Below are 10,064 nucleotides of genomic sequence, written 5' to 3' on the forward strand. Positions count from 1 at the left end.
CCCCGGGATGCGGAGCCAGAGACCTGGGCGCGTCAGGATGCAGAGCTGGAGGCCTGGACACCCCGGGAAGTGGAGCCGGGTGCCCGCGCGGGCCCTGCGCTCCTGCAAATGCAGCGCACCGGCTCCTCACTGCTGCTTGCAGAGAAACATTCCCCGCGCCCCAGTGTCACATTTTCATCACGTACTGCTCCCTTCCCTCTCCCAGGCTTTGGGATCGCTTGCTTTTTATTCCCCCTCCAGCCACACTTGTGGGAAAACCATAAATACCATGCAAAGCCCAGATGGAAATTTCCCTGACTTATGACCGCTTTTCCCCCGATCACATCTGCCTGCATCCCAGCGGGATTGGCATCAGGACACACTGGGAATCTCAGGATTTCTCCAGTGTTGCGTGGCAGCCGGCTGGCTGGGTACCCCAGGAACCGCCCTGGGCTAGTCCCAACACCTCCAGCCTCCCCTGGGAAGCGATTCCGCATGGAATGCATTGGGTCCCTGTGGACACGCGCGGCCGGAGCCCACAGCTGCGCGGCCACGGAGCATCCGCCCCGGCTGCCGGCGCGCTGGGAACCCTCGGCCAGCCACGGCGCCGGGGGCGGATCTGGCCGCGGCCCCGGCACTTCCAGCCAAGACGGGCCCGGAGCGCGCGGCCCCGCGAGCGGGCAGGCGGGAGCGGGGCAGCGAGAGCGGAGCCCGCGGGGGTCCGGGGCATCGGGGCGTCCCGATGGCAGCGGGTCAGGGCACCAAGCCCCCAGGAGCAAAGACAACCCGTGAGCAGCACTCAGGGTGACGGGCTCAACCCCGCGCGGCCGCCGCGTTCCCATGGCCCCGAGCCGGCCGTTCCCACCCGCGGCGACGCTCCCGGCCCGGCCCGCGGTGCTCCGGGCGCTGCACTAAACAGGAAATGATTGAAGCCGCGGAGCCGCCGCGGAGACCTCGGAGCGGCCTCGGAGCACCCCCGCGAGCGGCGGTGCCAGCCCTGCGTGCACGGCCCGGCGTCACCTCCCGGATCCGCACCGGCCTCTCCCGCCAGCCCCCGTGCCCTCACATTTTAGGGGGTCAGAACCTCAGAAACGGCAGCACAGAGAAAACCACCGCGGGGAAGGCGGGAGCCACTGCGCCGCAGGGCGGATTTAGCAGCAGCATCCCGCCCGGGACCCTGCCCTCACCAGCAAACCTTGAGGCCAAGGTGCTTAACTTGAGAGAATTCAGAAAGAAAAAAAAAGGAGACAATTAACAAAACGTCCCTATTTGACTACCTTTGCTCTGAACAACACACAGTAATCCCAGCCATGCAGCAGCCCCCGCTCCAGACACATCCCAGCGCTTGACCCAGGAGCTGGGAAAACGGGGCCGTAGCCCACGGCTTTGCAAAGCCCCTGTTCGGAATCGGGGAGCCCCCCGGCCCCTTTCCCTTCACGGGCTCGCGCTCGCGCGCCTGCTGCAGCCGGAGCTCTCGCCAGCTCTGCTGTTTATTTGCTTGACGACCTGTGCCAGCATTTCCCCAGCTGTGTTCTGGGAAGATATTTCCTCGGCTCCCGGGGGAATTGCGCCTTTGTGCACACACAGCGTCCCCGGCGCAGCGTTCCTGGGGACGGCACAGCATTCCAGAGGACAGCGCAGCATTCCCGAGGACGGCACCCGCGGGCACACGACAGCTCCTTCCACCAGAGCTCGGGAGCTGCTGCCTTCAGCTGAACCCACACGTGCCAGAAAAACCATGCAAAACAACTGCGTTTTGGGCCCGTTTCCATGCAATAAGGCCATTTGTGTTACTTCTAGGTACCTAGATACTGCCCCAGGCTGCTAATTGCACAAGTTGGAATAAAAAAGCAATAACATTATATCCCACCTACCAGCACTAATGCACTCACCCCCACACAGGTGGACATACATGTGCACACGTTCACACATACGTGCACGCACACGCAGCAACGGGCTGCACTGCCACAGCAGCCCTGCAGCTTCAGCATGACATAAATCAGCGGCATTTGGGAAGGAAAACGCTTTAGGAAACACCTTTTGAACGGGTTCGTTCCTAAAAGCATAAACAAGACGTTAATCAGCAATGAAACACGTGCTATAATAATACCGAAGGACCTGGTTGGGTGCCGGCAGCTCTCACGCTTTCACTGCGGCTCCTGCAGCATCCAGGCTCTCTGCCGAGGGCTCCCGCTGCCAAAGCATCCATGGAGCAGCCGGACATGGGCTGCATTGGGAAGAGCAGCCTGCAAACACACTTGCTAAGAGCTTGCAAGAGAGCAGGTAACTCGCATCAGGGCTGTTTTCCTCACCTCGGCCGGAGAGGGCTCAAGGGCTGGTTTCAGCCCCCTTCCTGCAGGACAGGTTCGAACTTTCCCAATAAAACAGCGTCAGGAAGAGGATTCATGGCTCTTTTTTAATTCCTGGCTTTTGGAGCAGCCCGATGCTGCTGCAAGGGGCAGGAGCGACGCTGCTGCCTCCGTGCCGTGCGGATGCTCCCTGCAGATGCTCCCGCGGCTCCGCTGCCAGAGCCCAGCACCGAGGGAGCCAGGGCGGGCCACGGCGCGTGCCGGGAGCGCACGGGCTCCAATTAGCGCTGGAAAGGGGCCAGCGGCGGCCGGCAAGGCGCTGCACGAGCTGCCGAGCAGGGATCCGCTGCTTTGCAGCCCCGCGGGGTCTGCTCCGGCGTGAGAAAACCGCGTTTTTGGGGGCAGCGGCGGGGAAGGCCCCAGCCCGGCCGGCCGCGGGCTCAGCCAGGGGCTCCACAGCCTCCCCGTGGGCTCGGATCCGGAGCGGCCGCGCCGGCCGGAGCGACGCACACCGGCCCTGCCACTGGGATTGCTCCCGGCCAGAGCGGGAGGATGCGCCCTGCTCCCGGGGGCAGACAGGGGCCGCAGGGAGGCTCGACTCCATCGCACCCCCGTTCCCACCAAACAGCTCTGGGATTCCCAGGGAATCCTTCCGGAGCCCTGCGGCTGGGGACTTTCTCTGCAAGAACCAGGGATTTTCTCTGCTTCAGTGCAAATGTGTCCAGACAGGCACAGGATGCACCACACACTGCTCAGTGCCCCCGGGCAGGTCTGGGTGAGGTGCCAGGTTGAGCCACAACCTCTGGAAAGGGGGGAAAAATCCACCCCTGCAGAAGGGAAAATCGCCCTGCCGGGGGCTGTGCTGGAGCCGCAGGCTGCAACGCGCAGGGCGCGCGGGACCCGGCCCCGCTCCGCGCCAGGGCGCTCCGCCGGGACGGCCGCTGTTTGTCTTGGCCGGGGCGGCCGCTCTCCCGGAGGAAGCGGGGCGGAGGCCGAGCACATCCTCCACACCGAGGCCCGCAGCGAGCCGGGAGGCTGCCGCGCTCCGGCATTCCCGCATACCAGCCCGAAAGCGGCCCCCGGTGCCGGAGCTGCCCCTGCACCGCTCCCCCTTCCCGCAGCCCAGCCGCTCCACGGGAAGGGCCGTGTGGAAGCGGAGAAGCAGAGGCGCAGGAAAAGCGGCTGCTGGTGCCCGGCCTCCCCTGCAAGGTGGATTTGCAAACCCATCCCCATCCCCAGGGCGCTCTGGACTTTTCCAGGCCGAAACAGCTACTCACCCTGCTTAGCACTAATTAGCACTGCATCTTAATTAAATCCTCTACAAACAGCCCCAGGGGAGGAATTAAGAGCATTACCCAGGGCAGCCTTTCCCGGCTCCCTGTGTGACCTGCCGCCTGTCCCAGCACCTGCTGGGACCCTCCCTAACAGGATCCGCAGCCAAGGCGGGAATCGGAGCTTGGACCCGCATGGGGAAACGGCTGACGTGCGGTCACCTCGCGTGAAGCGATGGCACCAACGGCTTGCTTTGCAACTCTGCATCTCCACAGGGAGCAGGACGTGCAGAAACCCTTCACTGACGGAGGGTTTGATCTCCCTCCCTAACTCAGCCTCCCGAGGCCACAGATCCGTACGGGATGCAGCCGAATGCATCCCGTACAGAGCTCCCTAGGTCTCATTTGGGAATGGCGCGCGGCTGCAGACTCAGCGCAAACGCGGCACGTTTGCTCCATGTGTTTCCACTCCCGGAGCACCATGACGTAGCGCTGGCCCCTCCGTGGATCTGCTCCCAGCCTGAGCGGCCGGCACCGCGCACGGCCTCGGCTGGAACGGATTAGCCGGGAACAGGATTAGCCCCCCACAAATTCCTCCAGGATTTCACCCGCTCGCCTTGCAAAATGGCACAAGGGACAGTCCTGGAGGAAGAGCTAGGAAAACACAAATTCCTTTGGAGCTTATGGAAAAGAAAAATGCAAAACTGAAAAAAAAGTTTTAAGCTAACAAAAGAGAATTCGACTTTGTGGAGCTGTATGGAAACCAAAGCGTTTCCTTGCGAAAAGTACCATTTTGGCACAGGAAAATGCCAACCCTGCTGCAAAGAGCCCCGTCCCGGGCGCCGCGTCCCCGGCGCAGGTCTGGGCACCAGGGCGCGAGGGAAGCCCCAGCGGCGCCGCTGCCAGGGCGGGCACCGAGGGCCCCGTTTCTGCCAGGAAAGCCTTTTAATTTCTCTGCAGCCGTTTATTTAATATTTGTGCCGTCGGGCAGAGCCGCAGCGCGGCTGGCGGGGAGCCAGCGCGAGCAGGGCCGCCGCTAGCGCCAGCGCAACCCGGTTGCCCTTTCTCCTGCTCCGTTTAATATTAATATTATTCACATTTTTAGGGGAAAGCATTCCCGAACGATTCCCGGAGCTCTGCAGGGCCCTGCGCAGCGCCCGAGGGAGGCCGTCCCGGTGCATGGGGATGCGGGATGCATCCCACCCCGCGGCGCATCCCCGCGTTCCGACTCGGCCGCTTTGTGCCGCGCTAAAAATACCGTGGGGCGGAAGCTGCCACCGTGGGGGGACGCTCCCGGCCACGGGAGGAGCTTCCTGCGGCCATCCCAGCTCCCGGGCGCCGGCTCCGCGGGAACAGCCGCTCGGCGGGATGCGGGAAGCATCCCCATGGAGCCGGCACCGGGTAACGCTGCAGCCCAGAGCCGGGCTCCGGCATGTCGAGGTCCTGCCGGCGCCTCCCTGGCTCTGTGCAGCCTTCCACAGGATTGAAGTGCTCATCTTGGGCAAGAGCCTGGCATGGCGGGATGGGAGCCGAGCCCCTGGCGTAGCTGGACTGCTGGAAAGTCCTGGTTTTTAATGCAAAAGGTGCCATTTTTGGCTGGGCATGCCTGGTCCCCACATGCCACCCGCAGCCCTGTGCCCACGCGTCCCCCAGCAGCACCGGGAGCAGGGCAGGGACGCGAGAAACCCGGCACAAACCGGGACCTTCCTCACGCCCGCCCTGCCCTGCGCCAAGGCTGTGATTAAGCTGCGGCCTCAAGGAAACCAAAACAGCAGAAAAGCTGCGACTACTGTGCAGCGTCCACAGAAATAGCAGCGCCCGGAATAGCCAGCAGCGGCCAAGGCTCCTTGCACAGCTCCGAAAGGATTTTCCAAGCCTTAACCCAGGCTTGGGTGGCAGCCTTGCACCCCAAGGCTGCAGCTCCCAGCCTGCAGCCAGGCTCAGAGCAGAGCAGGAGAGCAGCAGGGAAGCGCTTCAATTTCAAGCATGCATTTACTTTTTTTTTCCCCCTCCAAAAAAATCACGTAATTACTGCAGACATTTCTGCTCGTGTTCAGTTTTATTACATCTTTGCGGTTATCCTACAAGCCCTAAATTTTGGGCCTCAGCTGAGCTGGCAGCGTGCTCTGGAAACATCTGTGCGGCGCCGCTCCTCCCGCAGCGCCGCGAGCTATTTGCAGCAGCAACTCGGCCCTTACTCCCGACCCAAACACCGCGGGAAATATTCACCGCCTCCGCGCTGCACCTGCGGGCTCCAGGGAAACACTGTGGTCACCCCCAGGGACACGATCCGTGTCCCCACGCCCGCTGCCGGCCGAGCCCCCGCGCCTGCAGGGCCTCCTATGGATCCCAGGATTAGGATAGCCGGAGGCACCTGGTGCATCCAGGACCTGGCACAGGAGCTGCAGGAAGGGGACGCTGCTGAGCCTGGGGACGCTGGCAGCTTTAGGAGCCCCTTTCAAGCAGCTCACATCCATTTTTCTTCCAGTTCTGCAGTTCTCTGCTCCTGGAGGAGCTGCACGCTAAGGGTGATGCTGCAGTTCCCAAGCCAAGGCTGGATTTTCCCAGGGTTTCCAACAAGGTGGCTGCAGCAGACCAGCCACCACCACAACGGATACCTGTTGCATCCTATGGAGACCATCTCCTGCTTATAGGTGGACACGAACAGCACGGATTGCACCCACCAGCGGCACCCAGGGCAGCGCCCCAGCATCGGGGCACAGCGGGGAGCACCTGAGCAGCACCCACAACCAGCACCGGCCCCCACGCTGCCAGCAAGGGCCGATTAGCAACTGGCCCCTAATTCCCTGCTTTGAAATTCCTGCTGCTAAAGCCCGGCCGTGATTGAACAAGACGAGGTTTTGTTTCCCAAGGACAAGAAATGCCGGGTGGGAAAAGCAGCGCTTGGCAGCGGCAGCCACCCCGGAGGAGGACGGGAGCCGGCACGGAGCCGGAGCCGCTCGTGTCCCGGTGCCACAAGCTCCGGTGCCTGGAGCAGCCACGGGGACCAGCCCCGCTCAGCACTTCCCGCATCCCTGTTTCTATCCATTGAGACGGAGGTTGCCCTGAGGCCCATTTAGGGGCCAGAGGCCACGGACAATGGGTCTCCTGGCACCGGTGGCTCCTGCGTCACGGCTCGGTGTCACCCGGCTGGTGGGGAACTGCAGCGCGCCAGCCCTGCCGCCCTTGTTTCCCCTACAAACACACCTGGAGAGGCGGGAGCACAGCCCAGCCAGGGAGCATCCGCACCCAGAGCCCCCGCGGGAGCAGGGCCAGGGGCTCCGCGGGCCCCACACCTGCACCACAGGGTCCCTGGGCCACAGGGTCCCTGTTCTGTGCCCATCACGGTGCCAGCCGGCCCAGCATTTCGGTAACCTGCTCCCTGGCACCGCAGTCAGGGCCCCGCACTCGCTCCTGGCCGCGGGCCCTGCCGGCTGCTCCCCGAGGCAGCCAGCCCGATTTTAAACACGGCCTGAATTATTCATGGTGCTCCGGTGCTTGCAGGAGGCACGAGGCCCCGGGGGCTGGGGCTCTGGGGCCACGGACACACGTTAACCTTCCTGCCTGCGGCAGCCGGCAGGGAAGAGCCGCTTCTCCTTCCAAGGGCAGCCCAGGGAAGTGCTGCCCACAGTGGGAACGGTGCCCACAGACCTCGACGTTGCCCCGGGACGGGCTGTGCCGGCCGCCGGCTCATGCACCAGACCCACGCGTGGGCGTCCAGCACTGCCAGGAACAGGGCGTTCAGCCTCATCCTCCTCCTCCTCCGGGCCCGCAGCACCGGCCTCCCCCGCAGCGGGGGGAATTGCACAGCCGAAACCCGAGGGCAGGGCCGGGACGTCAGCGCCGCCCTGGCCAGGACGTCACCGGCTCCGGCCCAGGTTTCCCACGGGTTTCACTCCGTGCTCCTGGCTGCACGGAGCAACCCCAGCGCCCATGGAGGCAGCTGCAGCCCCTGCACAGAAGGACGCTCCAGCCGCGGGAGCAGCAGCACCAGGGTTGCAGTGAAAATGCATTACAACACTCATTGTCCAGCCAGTCCTGGCCAGCCCAGGGCAGTGCCAAAGGGGCCCGTGCGGCACCGTCCTCCTGCCCAGCCCGGCTCTCCCGCCCCTCGGAGGAGCCGAAGCCCAAGAGCCGGAAGGGCCGGGACCGGCCCGTTCCCCTCGCCCGACTTCCCGTCGGTACAAACTGCTGGACCTCACCCAGCACCAGGAACAGAGGCGGGATAGGAAATCCCTGCTGTGCCCGCGGCTGCATCCGTGCCAAGCACCCAGCCCCGCGGCGCCCGGGAGCACCGGCCTCCGGAGGGAGCCGCAGAGCCCCAAAGGCCTCAGCTCTGCAGCCTCCCCGGAGCGCTGCGGCTCCGCAGCCGGGAACGGGGAGCCGGGAAGCGGCCGCGTCCCGCGCGGGGCCGGCGCTGCCCGCGTGGCTCCCGAGCGCCGGCCGCGCCGCCTCCGCCGCGGCCCGGCCCCAGCCGCCAGCCAGCCCTGGAAACTGGACCATTTCCACCTCAAATTCTTTCCTTTTTGGAAAGGAGTTTACTAATAAGAGGCGCTTGCTGCCGAGGCGCAGCACGGACCCAGGCTGCTTAAAGAAAATAAGCCAATTTCCTTCCATAAGCAAAAAGCTGAGAACACGTTCGCCCCAGATGTTCCCTCCCTCCTGAAAACAACGGGAGAGGAAGGCGCTGGTTCCCATCACAGCTCCGTGGGGTCCCAAGGGCGCAGAGCACAGCAGGGCACCCTCCATGGGGCACAAAGCAGCCCCCAAGGCTGCACACAGGCAGGATTTTTCCATCGGGCGGCACACGGGGAAGGCGCAGGAGGGGGTCGCTCGCCACGTCCCCCCCGTGCCCTCACCTTCTTGCTGCCGTGCGAGGAGAAGCTGTGCGAGTGGCGGGGCAGGCTGCCGCCGGCGAGCTCCAGCTGCGGCTTCCACACGTCGCCGTTGTCGCTGGCGGGCGCGGGGCCGGGCAGGAGGCCGCCGTGCGCCAGCTCCTCGGTGCAGGGCAGCCGCAGGCTGCACAGGTACTCGTCCGTCTCCTTGTCCACCACCAGCAAGCGCGTCTCCGTCTCCACGGCCTTGATGCGCTGCACGACCTGGAGCAGGGAGGAGAGCTGAGCGCATGGCCCTGGAGCAGCGGCTCTTGGAGCAGGGAAGGACGGGGCAGTGCCCCTGGTTGCACCAAGCTGCCTCACAGCCCCCATTTCCCATCTTTGGGAACGCACCCGGATCGCCCCTCGGATCGTGCTCCAGCGGGTGCATCACCCCCCGCTCGCCCAGGCTGGTTTATGCAAGAAGTGACCCAATCTGCGCATTTGCCCCTGTTTTGAGCCACGGGCGAGCAAAAGCTGAGGCAGCGCCCAGGCCGGGAGCAGCAGGCGGCCCGGCTGAATGAGGATCATTGTCCGTGGTGGCCGCGGTTTCCATGTTTTTCCGTGGCTGGTGGACACTCTGCAAGGGGCAAGCTGGGTGCAGGGAGGCGAAACCATGGAGCCTCGTCCGCAGGGCAAAGCGTGGAAACGACCCGTGATTCCCGGGCACAAGTGCCAGCGTTCTCCTTGCTCTGCTCCATGCGGGCACGGCCAGGACCCGGACACCGCGCCGGGGTTGGGCGCGCGACCCTGGCAGCTCCGCGCAGGCCAGCGGTGCCGCCCGTGCCGTGCGCGCCCCGATACGCGGCGCGGGGCCGGCCCTGCTTATCTGCTGCCTCCAGCTTTGCAAAGGCTGCAACTTTCGGAGTTAAAAAAAACACTTTTTGATTTTTTTCTTTTTTTTTTTTTAAGGAGGCGGAACAAAGCTCCGAACTCCTGCAGCAGCCGCAGCCCGGAGCTCCGCGGCCTCGGGGGCCGCTCACGCTCCGCGGACCGGGGAGGAGGAGGAGGAGGAGGAGGAGGAAGCTCGCGCCCCGGGCCCACCTGGTGGTGCGTCTCCTGCTCCACGTTGAGGCCGTTGACGGCGACGAGGCGGTCCCCGGCGCGCAGCCCCGCCGCCTCGGCCGGCGAGCCCGGCTCCACCTTGCGGATGAACTGGCCGCTCTTGCCCTTCTCGCCGTGCAGGTGGAAGCCGTAGCCGCTCTCGCCCTTGTGCATGTGGCAGAGCCGCGGCCGCAGCCGCTCCTGGGCCATGGCCGCGCGGGGGGGAAGGCGGCGGCGGCCGCGCCGACCTTTTATGCGCGGCGGCGGCGGCGGCGGCGGCGGGAGCGGGGAGAAGGGGCGGGGCCTGGGGCGGGGCCAAGAAGGGGTGGGGGTGGTGGGCGGAGCCAACGGGTGGTGGGCGGGGCGAGGGGCGGCCTTGCTGTGAGCTGCCCCAGTGCCGGGGCGGGGTTTGGGGCGGGGCTACGGGGTATGGGCGTGGCTTTGGGTTGGTATGCGCTGTGGAAGGGGCGTGGTCATACATATAGAGGCGTGGTTAAAGGCTGGGGGAGGGAGTGGAGGCAGGACGATGCTCAGGAATGGGGGCGTGGTCAGAGAAGGGGCGGGGCGTTGAGGTTTAGGGCGTGGTC

The 10,064-nt window shown here is 65.0% G+C and overlaps 1 protein-coding gene across 1 annotated transcript in view; it reads right to left on the minus strand.

The window, feature by feature from the left end:
* SLC9A3R2 (SLC9A3 regulator 2) overlaps nucleotides 1-9,687 on the minus strand; it is an 18,872-nt gene extending 9,185 nt beyond the window's left edge. Inside the window, exons 1-2 of the mRNA XM_026054048.1 lie at nucleotides 9,478-9,687; nucleotides 8,419-8,658 (exon numbers count right to left, since the gene is read on the minus strand). Coding sequence (XP_025909833.1) covers nucleotides 8,419-8,658; nucleotides 9,478-9,687 — 450 coding nt within the window. The remainder of the gene's footprint in view (nucleotides 1-8,418; nucleotides 8,659-9,477) is intronic.
* Between the last annotated feature and the right edge of the window lie 377 nt (nucleotides 9,688-10,064).

The sequence above is a fragment of the Nothoprocta perdicaria genome, unplaced genomic scaffold, assembly GCF_003342845.1.
Source record: "Nothoprocta perdicaria isolate Ctin4 unplaced genomic scaffold, notPer1 scaffold_12, whole genome shotgun sequence".
Lineage (NCBI taxonomy): Eukaryota > Metazoa > Chordata > Aves > Tinamiformes > Tinamidae > Nothoprocta > Nothoprocta perdicaria.